Source organism: Talpa occidentalis, unplaced genomic scaffold (assembly GCF_014898055.3).
Source record: "Talpa occidentalis isolate TD23 unplaced genomic scaffold, MPIMG_talOcc4v2.1 talOcc4.8, whole genome shotgun sequence".
NCBI classification, from domain to species: Eukaryota; Metazoa; Chordata; class Mammalia; order Eulipotyphla; family Talpidae; genus Talpa; species Talpa occidentalis.
In genome coordinates, this window is record NW_023605194.1 from 8801809 (window position 1) to 8824927 (window position 23119).

Sequence of the window (23119 nt, forward strand, 5' to 3'; positions counted from 1 at the left end):
TAAAGAAAAGTGTTAAAATTTGTGGAGTATTTATATCCTACATTATTTTAATGAGTAAATACATAATGAATTTCTGAAAGAATATGCAGGAGACCCATTCAAATTCTTATGGGGTAAAGGGAGGAGGAGAAAAGTGGGTTAGTGATTCTTTTTACGCAAACTTTTTTTATTGTTTGATTTTTGTGATGTATCACCTGGTTGAAATAAAGACCAGAACTTCTAGAGAGTGCATAATTGAGGTAAAGAGGAAAGCATGGAAAGTACTTCTTTTTTGTTAGTCTTAAATTAATCTGGTAGACTTGGGTTATATTCCCGACACCTATCACCAGGTGACAGCCTAACCTTGGGAACAAGTACACTATCTAAAAGAGTTTTCCGGTCTTTAAAAACCAGAATTTGGAAGATTACTTAGTATATGTAACTTAGCATAGTAGCTGTGTTGTTATTCATATAGTTTAAGGACAGCTTAAAGTTGTTTATAGATAAAACAAAGTACTGTTACCAATTCATCCTGCTTTTTGTCTTCATATCAAACTCAAAACATTCTTTTCATATTCTTATTAAAATCTTACATTATTGTCTTTCTTGTAAACTTTTTCTCTTAATATGAAAATAGAACTCTCAGCTCAGATAGATTACATGTTTTTTAAGATTCAGACTTAAAGAGGACATATTGCTGTAATCCATTGACCATTCTCCTGCTTCTGAATATAAATACATCTTGTGGTTTATTGAAATCTGTAATGGAAAAAGAAAGTGACACCGTAGAAAATGGAAGGCAGGGAGGGTGCAGAAGGAAGGACCAAGAAAAAAGATGATCATTTCAGTTTTGGAAACAACGTAAAGACTTAGGGTTTTTGTTTATTTTTTCCACTGTGACTACTTTACTTAGGTTTGAAAGACATAGAAATTATAGAATGATCAAAATTTTTAAGAAAGTTTAAATCAAAAAGAAAAAAAAGGAAGTTTAAATCAATTAAGTAAAACCATTTCTGTAACACCATTTGTGTGTGAATAGAATTGTTTTGAATTAGTATACTCTTGGGAGTTGAAGTTACTTGAGCTTTTAGCATTTAGGCACTTTGCACTCTTTATTTCTAGCTCTCAGAACATCTTTATGAGATTTAGTATTCTTTACAATCATTTTATAGATGAAGACTTGAGATCTGTAAGTTACTTGCCCAGGACTCTGTAGTTGGAATTTGATTCTAGGTTATTCATTCTTTATTATCTTCATATTCTTTCTTTATTTTTAACTTACGGAAGAAAAACATGCTTCTAAAATTTTTCTTTTTATGTTAGAAATACACATATTTTGGGAATGTTTTGTCTATTTGAGGGCAGGTCTTTATTTTTTTAAATAAGTTTTCCAGTCTATAAATTAGGGTAGTAATATTACCTGTTTTAGAGTTATGGTGAAAATTGAGTGAGATAATAAATGTAAAAAGTCTTAAAACTGTCTGACAGTAAATATTAACTGCTGTCACTACTGTTGTTACCACCAGTTCCATCCTCAGTAGGGGAGGCATTTTTATCTTAAGTGTTATGGTGACTATAGAAGTGTGAAGTCTGCCCTCTAGAAACTTAAAATGTAGTTGAAGCTAACAAACTTGCAAATGCAGCACACATAAACAAGTGAACTATGCAGACTGTCTCACTTGAATTGAGAATTGGATATAAATGATATAGAAATTTAGTGCAAGGAAAAATTATTTTGTAGATGAGGCTGGTACGGAACACTTCATGAATAAGAGTTGTATCTTCCAAGACAGTGGTAGCTTTTAGGTAATTGGCAAAAGAGTCGATGCATTAAAAGTGAGAATTTGTTAAGTATTTTTAGGACGTGTCTGGAGTATAATGTTTGATGTAAAAAATCAGTGCCAACTTTTCTAGCAAAAGAAGTCAAGATTGTTATCCTTTAATCAGAAGGAAGTTATTAAAGGTTTCTGAAGGTAATTTTAAGAAACATTTGTATTCAGAAGATTGTTATTTATTTGATAGATTGCAGAGAGAGAGAGAGAGAGACAGAGAGAGAGAGAGAGAGAGAGAGAGAGAGAGATTGAAGCCCCAGAGAAATTAAGAGGTGGTGTAGGTAAGTGCTTGAAAGACATGACTTAGTAGGTACAGCAAGGAAGGAATTATAAAACAGGGTTTCTTGAGGAACTGAGTATGTGCAAGTGGAGAAAGACTGAGGTTTTTGACTAGGAGGAGAATTATGGCACCAGTGACTTTGATCTGGTCAAGTATTGATTATTTTCTAAATATTGGAAGATACAAAGAGCAGAACACAGCTCTGCCTCTCAGGACTCTTGGGGGAAATGGAGGTGTAGGTGTGTTTGTTTCAGAGGCAGGTTAATTTGATTGTATATATATTTAGTAGTTGAGTATGGTTAAGATTTCCCTATAGAAGTCTTCTGCAAACTTGGGGTTTTAGAAATGAAGCAGGAGTTAGATGAGGACTAAAGGTTAGGTTTAGAGATCTTTGTTCTGTACCAGAGAATTGAGTCCAGGGTGCATATGGTTTCTGAGGGGAGGCGTGCAGAGAGGACGTCATCGTGCGTGGGCAGTCAGCCAAGTGTGATACTTCTCCCAATCAGTGAGCTGATAATTGACTCCCTTCATGTGTGACACTCTCCTTTCAAATTATGTATAAAATTTTTAAATTTTAAAATTTTTTTTTGTTTTTCACTTTTGATTATAAAAATGACTTTCTTACAGAAGACAGAATGGGAATTACTTTCTTTCCTCAGTGGTTTGATCTTGAGTCATACAAATTCTACTCTTTTCTTAGTTTCTTGATAGGTAGTATTTGTGCTTAATGTTTAACATGAGGTCTCAGTATACCTTTGCTTTTAAAATTAAACAGGTTGAACTTGGAAAGGACTCTCAGAGCTAACAGCTCTTTCAGGACAGGTCTAAAGGCAGTTTGCTTTGTCTTTGTTGTTTAGCAGAATGGCATTCTCCTCCCCTCCTAGGAGATAATAATAGTAAAGTTTGTTTGTACTCATTTCTTAATATTCAATATATATTGTTTATTTTGCTCAAAATATTTTTCAGCCAGTGATTGGTTATCACCTATTTCTGGTGATTATATAATTTTAGTGAAAAGCCTCTGTTATCTCCAGATTAAACTGTAAATGCATGAGGCATAGAATGAAAATTGATTTTAAATAGTCTGCTCTAAAAACTAAAGTAAATGCCTTCTAAATTTACTTTCTAAATAATGTTTCCAGTGGAACTTCTTTCCAGCATTTCTCTGAAAATTTACATATTTTTTCCAAGTCTCAAGAGATATCATTCATAAAATCAGGAAAATGGGAATGTTATCATTCTTCTAGGAGAATTAAAGCTTTAACAATCATTGTAGAATTCACTACTGATTGAAGGAATTCACTGCTTAAAAGTCAAAAGCAGGCACAAGAAATACTAAGCAATCTCGTAACTTGTCCTGATTGCTGCTAATGATGAATCATTCTTGACAGCAAAATAAATATTGATAATTTTATGCACTTAGTAAACTTTATAAAAATCCTAAGAAATACTTTTTTTTCCCCCAAGAAATAACCAGTTTTTAAAACAAAATAAATCCTTAAATTGGCATTCATGATACAAGCTTCTCTATAGTATTGTAAACTGTTCTAGGAGATTCTGGCGTTACCTTGTTAGAGTTATCTTGTTTGCTGACTTTTTCCAGGATATAAATATTCACCATAGGCTACAGTTGTATATAAGCACTTTAACTGAAGAAATGTAAGGAGAAGATAGATGTGAATATTGTATAATGCTGTCACATAGAATCAGAAATTGATCTAAAGTCAATTTATAAGAGCGACGTCCCATTTCGGGGCACGTATTCAGACAAAATATTTTCATCATTAAAAAAAAAGAAGTAAGCTTATCTAACACAACATATGCCTTAACTTTCAACTTGAAGGTGTTTTTGAAAGCACTTAGACAAGTCAGTATCACTGCAAAATGAAAAGGTTTTCTACAGTTGAAGTGTTTGTCACAGAACAAAGATCAGGACTGTCCGATAGGACAATTAATGCTTTAAAATGCCGTTAAGATTGATAACTATTAAATGTTATTTGTGGTATTCCAATATTTTAAATGATTTTTATTTGGATTAATTTTCTTTTAAGGTACCATCTTTTAATATTTTCTGTTATCAAAATGTCAGCATCGTAAAAATCATTTTTTCATTTTATTAAAATATATAATCTTGTTCAATTATATTGATTCATAGAAATGAAAAACCAAGTACTTGTATCTTTTCATAAAAACCTTTTAAACTTTCAGTGTAACCATAACAATATACTATTTATATGATCACTCATTATTCCTTTTTTTCTTTGAACAGTTTTATTGAGATATAATTCACATACCATAAAATTCATACATTAGAAGTGTACAACTTAATGAGTTTTGGTATATTCACAGGGTTATATAAGTATCATGACAATCTAATTGTAGCACACTTTTGTTCCTTTCAATAAAATTCCGTTCCTATTAGCAGGCAATTCCTATTCTCTTTAGTCCTCCTCCCAAAGCTCTGAGTAATCACTAATCTACTTTTTGTCTCTATAATCTGCATTTTGTCTCTGTTCCAAAGATCTCACATAAATGGAGCCATGCAATATGCCCCTTCTTTCATGGAGTATGTTTTCAAAGTTCATATTGTAGCATGTATCATTACTTCATTTCTCTTATAGCTGACTGATATTCCATTGTATATATATGTACATATATATACATATATATATGTGTGTATGTGTGTATACTGTATTTTATTAAACCATTCATTGATTGATAAATGTTTGAGTTTTTCCACTGTTTTAATTATTAATTATTATGAGTAATGCTGCTGTGGAGATTCATGTCAAGTTTTTGTGTGAATGTATACTTTTCATTTCTCTGATTATTCCTAGGAATGAATTGTTGGATCATAGTTAACTAATTATATATCAACTTTTTAAGGAGTTTGTGGACTTCTAGTGAGTCCGAACCTGGGACACAACGGGGAGGGAAATCAGACATGGGGGACTGTCATGTCCAGCATGCAGTAAATCTTTATTATTTTAGTGCTCATTATCTACTATTTTAATTGCAGCAGGTGAAACATCAAAGCATACCATATAATGATAACATGTATGAGTGATTAGTCTATTTTCTTACTATTATCTATTTACTTCAGACAGTAGGGTACCAGGTGGTTAGTTCTCACACACATAATCTTATCGCCTCCTAGCCAGAGCCTGGGAAGTTTGCTCATTATTTTGTTGTTCTCAAACTGTGGAGATGTACGCAGTTCACTTCCAGGCTCTCAACACCAAGTCCTGTCACCCAGAGGTTTTCCTCCGAGACGCATGTGTTTTCACATGCCTTAAGGACTCAGGTCAAGGCCCTTCTGCTCACTGCGCAGGGTCTCTCCATTTTGTTATTCTCATACTGTGGAGATGTAGAAGCCCGACTCCACGCAGGTCACTTTCCAGGCTCTCAACACCAAATCCTGTCACTCAGAGGTTTTCCTCCGAGACACATGTGTTTTCACATGCCTTAGGGACTCGGGTCAAGGCCCTTCTGCTCACTACGTGGGGTGGCCGCCTCCAACAGGAATTAAACTGTTTTTCAGTGTTTGCACCATTTTACATTCCCCCCTGCAGTGTATGAGGATTCCAGTTTCTTGTGGTACTCACCAATACTTGTCTCACTGTAGTCATCTTTGTGGGGTTGAAGTAGTATTGCATTGTGGTTTTTATTTGCATTTCCCTGATGGCTAATAATGTTGATCAAATTATCATGTGCTTATTGGCTATTTGGATATACTCTGTGGAAAATGCTTATATCGTTTTTCAATTTTTTTTTTTTAAAAATATTTATTTATTTATTTATACAAGCACTGGGTACAGTCAGAAGCGCAGGAGAGTGAGAGAATTCACCAGAGCCAGAGCAGGGAGCAGATCAGGCAGAAGGACCGAAGAACACTGCTGAGGGGAGCAGCGGGCAGCTGGAGAGGTCTGCACGCCATGTGGGACACTTGCCTGGCAGCCGGGGATTAAACCGGTGCTGCAGAGGCTGCGGGCAGCTTCACAACCCAGCGCTCAACCGCTGCGCCACTGGGGAGGCCCTCGTTTTTCCATTTTAAAGTTGTGTTATATAATACATAACTTGAAAATATTTTCTCCCAGTCTATGAATTTTCTTTTTATTTGTTTGATGATGTCTTTTGAAACCTCCTAATTTTATCTATTTTTTTTTTTTTTGATACTAAAACTTTTGGTGATGTGTCTTAAGAAACCATTGCCTAATTCAGGGTCACAAAGATTTGCTTTTATGTTTTCTCTCTGACATTTAGGTTTATAACATTTTGAGTTAATTTTTGGTACATTTTTTAAAATGTAAAAAATATGTGTTATGAAAAATATAGGCTAAGTTATGATTTGGGGGTTAAATTCCAAAAATGGTATTTTTTCATTTCTGAATCCTGAGGATTTGGGAGCACTTGTGGTACCCAGGCCTTTTCTGTATAAGTAGTTTGCTCTTTTGAACAGATGGTGGCAGCAAAGCTTTGATGAATTATTCTTGTTGAAATTAGTATTTCATTATATTAAAATTATTGATATTATTAATAATGAATCTTATTAATGTTTCTACCTGCCATCTTTTTGGCAGTAGTAGCTTTTTAAGCCCTAGTTTAAATTTCCTTTTAAGATTAAAAATTATTTACATTGAATTTTTTTTGTTTCTATTCATAGGTTTTTCCATTTATGAATAGTTTGTGAGGAATGAACGTAATTTGCTTGAGGTTTCCAATCTTAGAATTTGATTTTCTCATATTACTATAATATATTTTACCCACTTTTCTTCCATTATCTTACTCCTACCCCTGTCCTCCTCTTGTAGAGAGAAAGTAATAACATACTAGCCAAAATGTTGATTAATGCTCAAGTTTTTGTCAAGCCATTTCTGAAATATTTGAAGACTTACGTTCTGATTTAGAAGACATATAATACACAAGTTGGACATGTGGGTAACATTTTTTCCCTTTTAGTAATGAAATCATCTCAAGATTGCACCAGAGATTTTCTTTCCAGATCTGAATATTAAACACTAAAATTAGGGGATATGATTATTTTTTGACAGGTGTTTTCAAGATATTAGAAAAAGCAAACATTTTTGAGCACTTACTGTTTGCTAGGCTTTATGTGTGCTAAATAAATACCTTGCATGCATTGCTTCTTTTACTAACAACAGGTCTTAGAGATAAGTACTACTTTTGCTTTGAATTTTTCAGAGAAGATGAGTTTAGAAAAGTTAAATAATTTCCCTTAAAATTACTTTAGTAGGGGTGTGTGTGTGTTTGTTTATAAACTAACTATACTGTTTTTACAGAAATGGTACCATGCTCTCTCTCTCTCTCTCTCTCTCTATATATATATATATATCACTCTGCAACTTATTTGTTAAATTTAATAATCTAATGTGAGGATCCATAGCTCTTGCTGCTTGCATGTAGCTGTCTGGTCAATTTGTTTATCTCATATATGCATACTTTCTGTTTGATTTAGATAATATCTATTTGATTTTGCTGATAAAGGAAAGCTTTTCCTGGAATTTCACCTAATTTTAGCTTTACTTCATTTCTCCACTAGAGGGAGCCCCAAGTGTTTGATTGCATTTTTTTGTTACCTGAACAATAATAGTAATGGAGCAATTTATTATTCTTGAAACAATGATGAAAAATTTAAATATATACAACCAGTATAATAGTCTATTTGTTTCATTTTTATACTGCAGGTTACTCATTTTTGGATCCTATGACAGAGAAGCAAATGTTCATTGCACACTTGAATTGAGCCGTGGTGTTTGGGAAGAAAAACAAAGGAGTTCTATTAAGACGGTAAAGTGAATATACATAGTTTCACATTTGAATAAATTTTTTTATTCTGTAAGCATGTTTTTATTAATAGCTCTTTATTCTCTTACTTGTCTTATAGTACAACATCAGTAAATATGAGTCACATGAAACTACAGTATTGAGATCATTGGCTTTCATAAAAAAGCTAACCTGATTAATTTTCTACCCAGAACTTTAAAATTGTTTCACAGTTATAAAATTAGAAGGAAATAGTTCTAAATACCTTAGAAATATGTAAATTCAGTGCATTCATTCATTCAACAGGTATTTTAAGGAGCACTGACTTTGTGCTAGACACTGTTTTAGATGTTGGAGAAACAGTTCAGGAAAAGACAGGACCTGTTTTTGTGCTGCTAACATGATTAGAAGCTTGGTGTGAGGGTTGTAATCAAGAGGGGAGAAGTGAATTACACTTTAGGATAGAGGTAGAACTTAGCAATAAATGAGTAAACTAAGGAAGTAAACAGTAATTTTCAAAGATTAACAAGTACTGTGAGGAAAATAGCTATAACAAAGAAGTTAGGAGTTAGGACAAAGGACACTGTAGATCTGGTCACAATAGGGAAAGCCTCTGAAGAGATGCCACTGGAGCAGATTTGCCAGAGAAAATACAAGATACCCAGTAAATTTGAATTTCAAATAAACTTGGAAAAAAAAATTTTTTTTTAAAGATTTATTTATGCAAGCACTGGGTACAGTCAGAAGCGCCGGAGGGTGAGAGAATTCACCAGAGCCAGAGCAGGAAATAGAGCAGGCAGAAGGACCGAAGTACACTGCTGAGGGGAGCAGCGGGCGGCAGGAGAGGTCTGCGGGCCATGTGGGACCCTCCTCCGGTGGCCGGGAACAGCGGGGGATCGAACCAGCGCTGCAGAGGCTGCGGGCAGCTTCGCAACACAGCGTTCAACCGCTGCGCCACAGGGGTGGCCCGAAAAAAAAATTTTTTTAACATAAGTCTATCCCCCACTTTTATTTGCTGAATCTGACAACTTTACATGGGAAGTGAGGCCCACATCATAAAGAGGAGAGAGGCCTGTGTGTAAGTGAGAGTGAGTGGAAGGCGGTTCAGGCAAAGGGAACAACAAATGTCTAAAGATATGTTAGTTTGAGGAACAGAGATAAGGCTGGTATAGCTGGAAAATGATAAATGAGGCTGATTCATGATTGATCTAGTAGGGCATGATGAGGTGTTAGAATTTTATTATTTGTAGTGAGAGAGTTTTAAGATGAGAAGTGACATGATCTTATATACATTTTGTGAAAAATGTTGTGCTGTGTAAAGGATTGTAGAAAGAAAGGAGTAAATGTAAAGAGGCATCAGGTAGACATTTTGAGGAGCCATTGTTTATATTAAGTAGGTGGAAGCCAAAGAAGTAGAAGGCAGAGGATTAATTTGGTTGTAAACTTTAGGTATTTGCTTTTAGAATTCTGTTGCTGTTGTGATATCTGTTAAAATAGGCTATCACCTAAATTGCAAGACTGAAAAATAAAATGTAAAGGCCTTTAACATACTCTTAAGTACTATAATTAAAATAAAAAACAGTGCTTTGCATTATTAACATGTTTTATTTGGACTTGTTGGGTTATTTAGATTCTTAAATGAATAAAAATTTTCTCTGGTTATTCTTTTCAAAGTTGAGTTGGTATTTTCTGAATACTCTGCATAGCAGCTTTTATAGCAGTTATATAATGCTTCTTGGAATTTACCTAAATCTAATAGTCTGTTATTGATTTATATATAAGATAAAATCTTATTTAGTACATTGTTAGGTTTTGCATAAATTATAGTTGCATTCTTTAAAGATGTATCTAATAACAAGTATTTAATATTTTCTATCACACTTAACTCTTCATGGCCAATCCTGTGATAATTGTAGCCAACAGAGGAACCATCTCTTACTATGTCTTCATTATACTGATGAGTAGGTACTTTTGAACTGTACTGGCTACCTGTTTTATAGTGGTAATAATGTTCTTGATTTTTCTCTAATAGTATGTAATTAATTGTTCATAGCATTTTAAAAAAAGTCAAAATTCCCAATTTCTTAAATAGGTCCATAAACATCACCATGCTTTTGAAGAACATGACTTATACTGGCTTTGTGATATTTTAATGGGAAATTCCTAACTTTTCAGTTGTTTCCACCTTTTTTTATGTAGCTACTGTTGTGAACATCCTTAACATAAACATTGAACAATGTGAAATTCTTTGGGGGTAAGTTTGATCAGGACAGGATAGTAGGGACAAGTAAAGGTGGGAAAAGAGGATCGACTGACCCACAGAGTGTGCATTTAAGAAATGGTTGGGAGCTGTTGGAGATTTTGAGCATGAGAATGACATGGTCAAAATGTGATTTTTCAGAAAACCTGCCCTTTCTTTGGTGGTTGTTCATGTCTCATCTTTGTTTTAATTTTCATCTCAAGCAATTTGAAGCAACTCCTCCAAGGAATAAAATCAGCAGCTTTACAGTTTTATCTGAAATACATAAATACATGAAAAGGCATTATTTTTTTGTCCAGATTATGAAATGATCATAACTTGACTTTGCTGTTGGCATTTTCAGTTTCCTAATCATATTTGCAAAGAGATGAGACTAGACAGCTTTAATATTTTGTAGCAAAGGTTACTTGACTTTAATCTTGAATCATTATTTCAGATCTTAGTATATGTCATGGGTAGTTTTGGGAAAATAATTTTAGGTTACTAATTACATCATGTTGAAAGTGTCAGCAGCAATAAATGTCTACGGGTGTTAAATTGCATATGTCTGAATTTTATAACTGGGGAGGGCAATTGAAGTTTTGTTCAACACTACAAAACTTTGCAGAACAAGTATCCTAAAGTATAATGATTTTAGAAACTGTCTTTGAATATAGTCTTCAGGATTAAATCAATTTTTTAAATGTTGAAATATATTCATTGGCGTAAACCACTAATGTCAGTGAATATGCAAAATGAAAGAAACTTAATTCCTTCCATATTAATTATGCCTTCAAGTTTTTGAAACATGTACTTTACCATACTGTTAATAGGGAGACGTCATTAATAGATGGGACAACTTTAGATTTGTAATACCTACACAGATTCGAGGGAGTAGTTACAATGCAGTAACTGCAAATGTTAGCAAAATCCAATGAAAAATGGCTTAGCAGGCCAAGTCTTTTCACATTGATGAGCCCTGGGTTAGTAAGGCAGCTCAAAAATACTGCATTTGTGGAGCCTGCCTCTTACTGGCTTCCTCCTCTGTCAAGCTTAGCATTGAGTTTCTGTCCTCCTGGTTGTCAGATGTCTGATATGCCCTTTGGTATTCACCATTCAAGAAAAAGATGAGGTCTAAGGCATTTCACAGGCGAAGCACACCTGAGCCAGGTTTTATCCTTTTGAAATGCTTTTCTGGAAACTCCTCTCAAAGATTCCTTTCTGTCTCATGGAGTAGAACTGGGTCATATGGTCTCCTCTAGCAATAAGAAAGTATGGAGTCATTTCAGTTTTTCGATCTTTATAAAAGAAAGTAAGGGGAAAGGGTGTTATGATTACCTTTTGTGGCCAATCCATTGTCTTTTTTTTTTTTTTTTAAGATTTATTTATTTATTTATACAAGCACTGGGTACAGTCAGAAGCGCAGGAGGGTGAGAGAATTCACCAGAGTCAGAGCGGGGAACAGAGCAGGCAGACTGATGATAAACACTGTTGAGGGGAGCAGCGGGCAGCAAGAGAGGTCTGCGCGCCATGTGGGACCCTCACCCAGTGGCCGGGGATCGAACCAGCACTGCAGAGGCTGCAGCAGCTTTGCAACCCAGCGCTCAACTGCTGCACCACCGGGGAAGCCCCCAATCCATTGTCTTACCACAAGAAAAAATTCAAATCTATTTGATGAGTTTCTATTTTTAAGGTAATTTTTCTTAGAATCAACCCCAATATTAGGGAAAAGTTAAAAAGAGTAATTTAACAAGTATCCTGTGTAAAACCTACTTTCTATCTTATTAGACATCTATTTAGGGAAAAAAGAAGGCATTGTGAAAACAGACTAAGGAACTTCTGAATTTGGGAATTCTGGGGTAGAGGAAAAGGCATTGGTCAGATGGCATCTGACTGTTCTGTCTAGCTCTTTCCCTTGTTCTCCATTCTGGCTGAAAGGGTGAATGGAGCTTTAATTAATTAATTAGTTAGTTAATTAATTTATTTGTTTAAAAGATTGATTTATTTGTATACAAGGGCTGAGATATAGGCCAGAGATGCGGGAGGGTGAGAGGATTCACCAGAGACAGAGCAGGAAGCAGAACATGCAGACAACCGAAATACACTGCTTGGGGGAGTAGTGGGCGCTACAGGAGAGGTCTGCCATGCCATGTGGGAATTGCCCTGGCCGGCCAGGAATCGAACCCGCGCTGAAGAGGCTGTGGACAGCTTCACAGCGCTGTACTCGACCCACTGTGCCACCGAGGAGGCCCAGGGCTTTGATTTTAGAAACAAACTTTTTAATGTACATTTTCTGATGCTGACCCTACTTCCTCTCCTTCCAGTCTACCACACTCAGCACTCAGACACTTGATTATAGTTGTCCTTTGTAAGAGACCATGTCTTTCTGCAATTAGAGATAGAAAGTTAAAAATCCAGTAAGTCTTTTGGATCCCTGAATAGGCAGTAGATGGGCAGAAGAAAACTACTGGAACAGTCTTTTGTTCTGTATAAATAGAAGTAGAAGCACTTCCTATAATATGTACCCAATATACAGGTACCAAGAGAACTGTGGTTAAAGGCATTAGGAGATGTTATTATATTTCAGGTCTGCCTGAAAAATTAGAAGCATTAAATCTCTGAAGAGCATTCAGCTAGCAGTTGAGAAAATCCATAAATGTTAATTTGGAACTCTTAAACAAAATGAGTGTATTCCTTTTAGAGAGAGGATTATATGATGTTGACTGGACGTTTGCAACTTGCAGCTGCTATAACAAGGACTTTAGATAGGATCAGCCCACAGACCAAATTACAAAGTCAGGAGAATTCACCATCTAGATGCTGGACTTTGTCTTTCTGTTTGACTTAGTGGTACTTTTCCTTTCTTCCACTGCTATCCTTATGAAAGCCTCATTTTTTTTTTTTTTTTGAAGAATCTAAATCTGAAAGATCATTTATTTATATCTGGCTCCTTTCATTTTTCTTTTTGAACACACCCTTGCAATTAAGGAGATGGTGCCTACTTTCTCAGAACTACTGTCATGGTGGGAAAAAAGGCACAAAGCCAAACATGTAACATATGTAATGCTTTAGAGATCCTGAAGTACTTTACCATTTACAAAGAGCCAAAGTCTTCTGCCTAGAACATCTGTCTCTACTTACTCCATTTAATCCTACTAACGAAACTGATTGTCAGCTGTGGACTGAATTGTCAGCTGTGGATACTATTATAATAATTAAAAGACAGTTTGGGAATGGTGCTGGTGGGATCATTCTAGAGCAGAGGCAAGGGACAGTTTGAATGGTGCTGGTGGGATCATTCTAGAGCAGAGGCAAGGGGGAGCTCCAAAACTATGGCCTGGTAGGGCTTGAATGGAAGGGCCTTCATGATAAGATCAGCCATGTTCAGTTGCCCAAGATTGAACCTGATTTATTATAGGGCCAGTGAATTTCCTTTGACTTCCAGAGTGAAGGTTAGAGCAGCTGAATACAGGGAACAGTCTGTAAAGAGAGATCAGTTGGGAGGAAATTTAATATATAAGGAAATTATTTCTATCAAATGCAGATACTGAACAAGAATATAGAAGAAATGGAAACAATAAATGCATTTTCAGCCTCCAGAAAGATCTCAATGATTCTCCATACTAAAGATTCCCAGGTCATCTAATTACCAGGAGAATGTTTTGTCAAACAGATCTGCCTTAAGGATATGGAAAACAGGATAAGGATGACCAGATGTAAATATCCTAAATGATTGTGTCCAGTACTTTGATCAGATTTTACAGTTGATCTAAAACAGAACTATAGAAATACAGTGTATAGAAAGAGTATATAAAATGTATATAAAGTATATATAAAATTTAAGAAGTTGTAAAATTTCTTGAATTTCATAAGTGAAATTAATTTTAGTAATGTTTTACATGATTCATACACCCAAAACATTTCATTTCAACATGTAATCAACATGAAATTAAAGAGATATTTTGTATATATTTTCACACCAAATCTTTGAAATGTGGTATATATTTTACTTTCACAGACTATTACAGTTCAGCTAGTGACTGCTGTATTGAGCAGTATAGAACAGAAGAAGAAATGTACAATATAATGTTCAGATTTGCACATCGCTCTAAACTTTACTAGGAAATGCCAAGTTACGAGCTATAAAATATGAAAAGAGCTTTCAGAACAATAGGGAATTCTAAACTATGGTTAAAATAGTTGAGACTTAAGATACTTAAAGAAATAGACAATATGGGCCTCACCGGTGGCGCAACGTTGAGCGCTGGGTTGCGAAGCTGCCCGCAGCCTCTGCAGCGCCGGTTTGATCCCCAGCCACTGGGCTAGGGTCCCACATGGCGTGCAGACCTCTCCTGCCGCCCACTGTTCCCCTCAGCAGTGTATTTTGGTCCTTCTGCCTGTTCAGCTCCCTGCTCTGGCTCTGGTGAATTCTCTCACCCTCCCGCGCTTCTGACTGTACCCAGTGCTTGTATAAATAAATAAATCTTAAAAAAAAAAAAGACAATATGTTGTGCCTACAAAAAAAGAAATTCAATTTTTAATGAAAGTGGGTGGCACAAAATGAACATGCTTATTTAAAAGCCATGAAATTCTCACAGAGAATTATTTGTGCATTTCTGTTTTTTATAATACACAAAATTTATAACAGCAAGATAAGAGGGGGAGAAGGAACTAAAATTAGCATGGACATCAGATAGCTATATAAAGAAAATGAATGGGAAAAAATTAATATTCTTCAGCTGAAAAATCAAAGATGGGTGAATGATTAATGGAAATATAAATACACAAAGTAAACAGAACGGTCAGCAAATTTACTGAGCAAGGAACTAAGTCTTTGAGACTCTGAAGACAAATCTCATGTCCGTAGCGATAATCAGATGATAAATGCTAGAAGAAAGATATTTAAGAGGTCTTTAATATTACTGGCATACTATGTACTCGTAGACTAAACAGAAGCACGGATATGCTGGGTGTGTGCTCTGTGTCCTACCCCTAGAGGTTCCTGGCTTGTTGGGCTTGACTGAGCGTTGTAGGAGGGGCCTGGGAGGGGAGGACCGTTACTTTGAAATACCAGTCTGATCCTGTCAGTTCCCTTAATTTTCTTAATGATTTCTTCCTGCTCCTAGAATAAGGACAACTTCCTTGATTTAGCTGACCAAACCTCCCTTGCCTGGTGTCTCTTCCTTTGGCTTCTCATTCTGCTTTAGCCATGCTCGCCACCTTGCATTCCTTCATCCTTGCCATCCTCTGTCCAGCACACGGCCTCTGTACATGTGCACCCCACCCCCGGCACGTTTTCCTAGCCCCGTTTTTCAGATCTCTTCTTGTGCTGTCCCTTAGCTTGTTTACCCTCAGATACTTCTCAGGCCCTTCTCTTGCACCTTGTCATGAGAGGGCTCACCTCCAGTGACTATTTCTAAGGCTTCGGTGTCGGCCAACTTCCGGCTGACCAACATGAAGGTCTGATGGGAAATGAAAGTGGACTGGGGAAGCCAAGGTGTTCTTCCTCATTTTCTCTGCTTTGGATAACATGTCTGGTAGCTGCTGTTTCTCCTCCGCAGCTTCATGCTTCTCACAGGATAGGTCCATCATGTTTCCAGCTTCTGCTAATACTCCAGCCCTAGCCTGTATTGATCCTGCCTCCTCACTCTGTCCTCCCAACCTCAGGTCGGTAGGGACTTCTGGCTCTTGCTAATGTCTGAATCACTTGACTGTCTCCTGTTTGATTCTCAGTTCTTCCATCACTAGACATTCTTTGTTTAAAAATCCCTCTGTTTGAAACACTGGGATGTTTTATTTCCTTATCAGACCCTGACCAGTACACCAACTGATGGATCATCAGGCCACTGGAAAACCTTCCCAAATGAGCATGAAACTCTTTAGTGATACCAAGATTTCACATTTATATTTGTATAATGATTTCAATCGGTGTCATTTCTACCAGTATCTTCCTTTATAGCAGGTACCATGATGTTTTATTCACAGCACTTGGCATTTAGTAGGTGATCACTAAATGTGTCTGGGGGTTCTGAACCTTGATGTCTGGCTGTGAGCCTCCATTTGCCCATAACCCTTTTTCTTCCAGACCTTTGGGTTTCAGAATAACTTAGTCACATTTCTTGCTCTTCAAACCTGTCTTTGATGTGTGTTCTAACCAAATAAAAATGTTTAAAATTACTGTTCAATATTCCTTCTGTTAAAAGCCTGTGATTTTAGAGTGAGGATTTTAGTTCACAGATATGATATATAATGGTATAATGACATTTAAAACATCAAAAGAACTTCTTTATGTACATAGGACATTGTAGTCTAAATAAAATGACTATCTAAAATTTTACTTGCCTTACTTCCCTAAGTTTTGGAGAATTTTAGAAGTCTTGCTGAATAATATCTATCCAGATCTATTCATGGATGTACATACAAAGTACTCTCTAAAGCACTACTTTCAAATAAGAACATTTGAGACAAATTTATAAATACATTAGACCAGGTGCTTCAGAGTTGGCATTTTAGTGTGTTTGTTTAAGACCAGATACCTTGCAGATAGCATTTTGGTACTCCTGTTTAACCATTTGCCATTTACAGTCTTAATCTTATCAAAAGGAAGAGAAAGATTAAAGCAAATAAGGCATTTTTGAAAATGTCAGTTTTTATGAAAACTCTGATTTAATTCAATTTGATAATATTTGCGAATGCAGTAGGGACCTCAATGAAATTTTAACCATATGTAATCTTCTATAATTTCACTTCCTAAATAAACTAAAAGTCTTTGAGCTTTAGTAGCAAATCCTATTGTAGCATTTCCACTCTTAAAGTTTATCTTGGTTAAAAATGAGGGATGCATTCTCTGTTACTGATTGCTAAGTATGTTTAATAATATGATTGTGAAATAACGTGAACAGAGTAGAAACAGATTAAAATATAGAAACATCAGCTCTCCAAGTCAAATTAATGTAAAACACTGAAGATGAGAAAGAAGAAACTGAGTATGAGGCGTAAGGTCCTTTCCCTCAAGGAAGGTAAGCTGCGGGGAAACAAGTTCAGCAGTACATTGAGTATCCATATTACTATAGCATCTGAGCTTGCTGAGAGAGTTTCAGAGCAAGGTTCTGATGAAGGGGAGGTAGCATTCTTTTAGAAAAATCAGGAAAGACTGTGTTAAGAAGGTGACATCTGAGACAATTCTCAGAGTATATGTAGGATTTTGACATAGAAGGGAGGGCATTTCAAGTTGGAAGACATGGGCAAACCCAAATAAAAGAGAATATTGAATATGTTTAGGGTACAGTGAGTTGTCCAGCTTGGCTAAAGAACATGGTAGTGTGGAAAAAGTATGTAAAATAAGAATAAAAGGACTGGAACATGTTATAGAAGTGCTTTAAACATCAGGTTAAAGAAATTTGAATGTTATTATCCAGAAAAATAGGACTTTCGAAGACTTTTAGAGTGAAATCTCATCAGAATCTTGCTTTAGTTAGACTTGGCTTTGGATTTGAGTCTTAGCTAGGTCACTTATTGTTGACAGTGTCACTAAGTCCCTCTCAGCCACAAGTACTTTCTCTGTAAAATGGGATTAATTGTGCTTCAAATGGTTGTGTGAGGGCTAAAGGAGACTGTTAACTAAAATGTGTGGCACTATACCTGGCATATCGTAGGTGGTAAGTAATAGGTTTATCAAACCTGGCAGCAAATGGATAAAGTCACGGATGATTTGACAAGGGAGACTTGAAATAGTAAAGGTGAGGGGTAATGAAAGTCTGAATCAGATTGATGGCAATGAAAATGCAATGTAGAATCAAATGTGGCTTAATTTAAAGTGGATTGTGAGAGAGGAATTCAGAAAGACTGGGGCCATGAGGGGAGAAAGAAGATCTCATTCAGAACTTGTTGGCTTTGAGCTGCCGTTACTGTCAAAGATCTGTCCAGAGATGATTTTTTTTTCACATGCTACTTCAGTTGACTTTTTTCTTTTTACAATTTCGATGCTGTTGAACTCTTGAGCAGCTTACTGTCAAGTTGAACACTTTTGGGGTGGTGTATGCTCTTTTTAAAGATCTTTTTTGAGTAGATTCTATAAATGTAGACTAAAGATCAGCAGAATCATTTCACAGTAAAGTCTCAAGACTCTAAATATCTTTTTTATTTTATTATTTATTTATTTTTAAGGATTAAATTTTTTTTTTAAGATTTATTTATTTATACAAGCACTGGGTACAGTCAGAAGCGCGGGAGGGTGAGAGAATTCACCAGAGCCAGAGCGGGGAGCAGAACAGGCAGAAGGACCGAAGTACACTGCTGAGGGGAGCAGCGGGCAGCAGGGGAGGTCTGCGTGCCATGTGGGACCCTCGCCTGGCGGCCGGGGATCGAACCGGCGCTGCAGAGGCTGCGGGCAGCTTTGCAGTCCAGCACTCAACTGCTGCGCCACCGGGGAGGCCCAATTAAATATCTTTTTTAAAAGACCTTTTGCAGACAGATTAATGATATTAGTAAACTAAAACACTGTTTTCTGATTCCATTTGTCAGACCCTCCTCCAGTTTACTACAGTCCGCATAGAACTGATTCCAGTCTTTACTTTGTTATGAATTAAACATCCTAGTTCAGTAAGGCATCCTTCCTGTAGGAACCCACCAAGCCAAATAACTTGTTTTCTGAGTCATATACTCATGTAGGATCCAGAACCTGGAGATAAACCATTTAGGAAAGTGGTAGTTATTACTAGCGATCTTGCAGTAGTATCCAACTTCTGGCCCACACTGACTCCAGTGGTAGTTAGAAATGGTAACAATATATGAGTAGCTTATTTAATTTTAAGACTTTACATGCATTTACCATTTAATTCTTGTTAACAACCCTATGAGAATAGGAACTATATTATCTCCATCATATATGAGGAAACAGACACATAGAAAGTAACTTATCAAAATCAGTCAGCTAACAAGCAAGTGGTACAGTCCGTATATCCAGGCAGTGACACCAGAGCCGGTGCTCTTAACTACGTCACCTCCACGCATGGTGGGTTTCAATCCAAGTTCCTTCATTCTAGTTTTATGACTATGAGCAAGTTGTCTTGTAATCTTTAAAATAGAGAGAATAGGGCCTCCCCTGTGGCGCAGCGGGTTGAGCGCGGCGCTGTGAAGCTGACTGCAGCCTCTGCAGCTCATGTTCTATTCCCGGCTGGCCAGAGAGATTCCCACATGGCGTGGCAGACCTCTCCTGTCTTGCCCACTGCTCCCCTCAGCATTGTGCTTCAGTCGATTTACCTGTTTGCTCCGTGAATCTTCTCACCCCCCTCTCCACCTCTGGCCTATACCCCAGTTCTTGTATGAATAAATCTTTAAAAAAAATAAAAATAAAATAGAGGGAATACTAATAGGATAGAAGGGTTACATTTCTGTAAAATACTTAGCACTGTATCTGGCATGTAATATCTTTAATAGCAACCATTAGTGAATTTGACCTACTTATTACCTCTTTGGTGCCTGTGTTTATATGTTACCTGATATTTTGTATCGGATATTTTGTAGAAAGGGCAGCAGCAGCAACACTTAATTTGTCCTATTAAATCAGTTCTTAGTATTTCCATAGGTATTGCATATTCTCCACATAAATATTGAACAGGAATAGAGTTTAAAGTGGCTTTGGGAACAGCAGTGTTTCTCATTTGTAAGTATGTTGATTTACATTGATATTGGATTGTACTAGGCAAATAGGTGGTTATATTTGAAAGCTGTTACATATAAAACAGTGTGCTCTATACTGGAAGAGATAAGAATGTTTCATTAATCACTGTAAATAAGACTGCTTCTGGGTAATTCATTATATTTCTTTGAAGGTTATCAGGTGACTCTTAGAGTGTAGACAGATGGTTTGTTTCCTAAATGAATGATGTGTGAATTACCTTTTGTAACACTGAGAATGTTGTCAGAAGTCTAAGAAGGAAGCCAGGAGCAGACAGAAATAGGTATCATGAAGCAGAGTTTATATTTTGTGATGATACTCTCATTTGTGAAGTTTGAGGAGACCTGCATATTTTGGCAATAAAATCATTAACTGCTATAAGATAAAAGTGATAGTGTCTATAAATGGTATGAGCTATTATTTCTCATTTAAATAAAATTCAGAAAGCTATAAAGAAAACTGCAAAAATGAACCATAATCCCACTACCCAGAAAAACCACTGTTAATATTTTAGAAAAATGTATAAACACATGGATATACACATTGTTCAGGGTGTGCTTATGTGCTCTTTAAAGAATAAAATGAGGTCATCTGTTTTATAACCTACCTTATTCTTACTTAACAATGTACTGAAGGCATATATCTAGCCCCCATATACATGTATGATCGGTTTTTTGTTTGCATGATATCCCACTGTCACCGTTTTTATTTAACCAGTTACTTATTGATGAACATTTAGGATTTTTCCTATTTGTTATGTTGTAATGAAACCTATAATTTATGTCAGGGCATGTATATTCAGTATTCCATGAAGTTATTTTCATAACAACAATCGGTTTGTCTCGAAGGTTCTCACACTTTTGTAATACGATGGATATCACCCTGCAGAAGTACAGTGATACTATATGAAGCTGAGGGTTGGCTTGGTCATTCAGACTCAGAGCTATTTCTGTTTGACAAAGGAATTAAAAAGGGCAATCCTGTTCCACTCTATTGTTTCCATAACAACCTTAGCCTTTGCATACTTTTCAGAGCTTCTTATTCCACTGGATTTGCTGTATAAAATTTAAATTACTTTCAAATCAAAACATTAATAAAGACTTCAATCAGATTAAAAAAGAGAATGGAGAAACCTAAGTGTACGGCAAGGTAATCATTCAGCTGTAATATTTTCTGAACAGCCTTTTGAACCTGGGCAAAGGATCATTTTCATTCTTTAGATCTCTCAGGTCAATTGTATTGATATAGTAGACTTTACTTTTTCCTCATATTTTTAGGTCTTTGTTGTATCTTTGATGAGATGACCAAATGATGAAGTCCTATTTTCCATCTAGTTGCTTTTGAAACCTTTCAAAGATTGAAGGGCCTCACTTGTATTTTCATCCAAAAAAGTCCTCCTGATCTACTAGAGGAGAGAGCATGGGAGTACTTGGATTCTGCTGACATTTAGGTCCATCGTTTGTTTAATCCTGACTCCAGCCCAGTGTGGTGGTCATTATTAGCATTCCCTTTTTACAAGTAACATTCACAAAGGCTAAACCACTTACTTGTCTGAGGCCACAAAACAAGTAAATGTTAGAGCTAGAATTCAGACCAAACACTGAATACAAAACTATCCCAACTCTGCAGGTTTTCTTTAAAACAGAATTTTAAATCTGGCCTCCTGCTGAGGAGGAGCTGACTACAGTGTTGTTATTTACTACCCAGTAAGAGATGATTACTGAAAAATATAGACATTTTGCTGACAAAATGTAGAATCTATGTAGAATCTATGCAGGAGAATTGGGGATTTATTTCGTGTATTTTTAAAATCTGCCCCTTTTAAGAACTTTTTGTTTTAAAATTTTTGCATAGGGCCTCCCCGGTGGCGCAGCGGTTGAGCGCTGGGTTGCGAACCTGCCCGCGGCCTCTGCGGCGCGGTTCGATCCCCAGCTGCTCCCCGGCCACCGGAGGAGGGTCCCGCATGGCGCGCAGACCTCTCCTGCCGCCCGCTGCTCCCCTCAGCAGTGTACTTCGGTCCTTCTGCCTGCTCTGCTCCCCGCTCTGGCTCTGGTGAATTCTCTCACCCTCCCGCGCTTCTGACTGTACCCAGTGCATGTATAAACAAAAACAAACAAACAAACAGATAAATAAATAAATAAACATGCCTCTATAAAAAAAAAAAAAAAATAAAAAAAAAATAAATAAAATTTTTGCATAAAAGAACTGGGGTGCAGGCCAGAGGTATAGGGGGTGAGAATATTCACCAGACAGAGTGGGGAACAGAACAGGCAGATTTACTGAAATACACTGCTAAGGAGAACAGCGGGCGAGTCAGGAGAGGTCTGTTGTGCCATGTGGGTCACCTCCCCGGCCAGTTATAGAACTCAGCCTGAAGTGGTGATAGCCCTGAGACTTAACCCGTAGGCCACCAGGGAGACCTAAGAATTTTTATAAAAATGTTTTTTGTATTCATTTGGGGCAGTTAGGATGTGAAAGTTTACTTCTGCAATAGTATGTCTCAGCTAACAGATTATTTTTCATATATCTGGCTTAAGGGTTTGAGATCTGTTTTAATTTATACCTTTATGGATTATTAAACTTTAATGACTGGCCTTTGAAAAGTTCTTTGGGAGTTGATAGTAATTTTTATGTCAGTAGATAAAAACAACACATTTGCCATATGTCTGTTTCAAGTGTTACACTTTCTATGAAAAGGGTGGTATGAACATGTGCATCCAAACTGAGTTCTTTTTTAAGCACCAGCAGTTTTTACAATACAGAAAATGTAAGCTGAAATGTTTCACGGAATCCTTGGCTATGGAATAATTATATTACATTGCTTCCAAGGACTCAAATAAATTCTCGGTCATCTTCATTTCAGACCCGTGAAACTCCAACAGAACAAGGAAGGTACTAGATTGTAAATTTTTCAAAGTAGTCTTTCATCAGGAAAGAGCATTCATACATGCTTCTCCTTATGAGTGTTTAGCGGGGTACTAATGGAATTAGTGGGCTCATTGGTCATAATTGTGACTTTTAAATGTGATGGATGGTAAAATCTGAAATATGGCCCTAAAATTTTTAACAACCTTGTTGCTGCCTCCCTTCAGCAATAACAGTACAATTTTCTGGGGTGGTTAATAATTAGGAAGTGAGGATGAGCCCTAGGTGGTAAGAGTTTTTAAAAAACAGTGGGGAAAGCAGAACTCTAGCCTGTGACAAAGTCAGTGAGGATAGAGCGCTGCCCAGTACTGAAAAGAGACTTGGAGAAGAAAAAGATAGAGGTGTTGATTTGACAGGAATATGGCATTTCCCATATGGTAACTGAAAGTTATATGTTTGCA

At 36.5% G+C, this 23119-nt stretch overlaps 1 protein-coding gene across 1 annotated transcript in view; it reads left to right on the plus strand.

The window, feature by feature from the left end:
- Positions 1-23119, plus strand: part of PDZD8 (PDZ domain containing 8) — a 61643-nt gene that overhangs the window by 24626 nt on the left and 13898 nt on the right. Inside the window, exon 3 of the mRNA XM_037497485.1 lies at positions 7797-7899. Coding sequence (XP_037353382.1) covers positions 7797-7899 — 103 coding nt within the window. The remainder of the gene's footprint in view (positions 1-7796; positions 7900-23119) is intronic.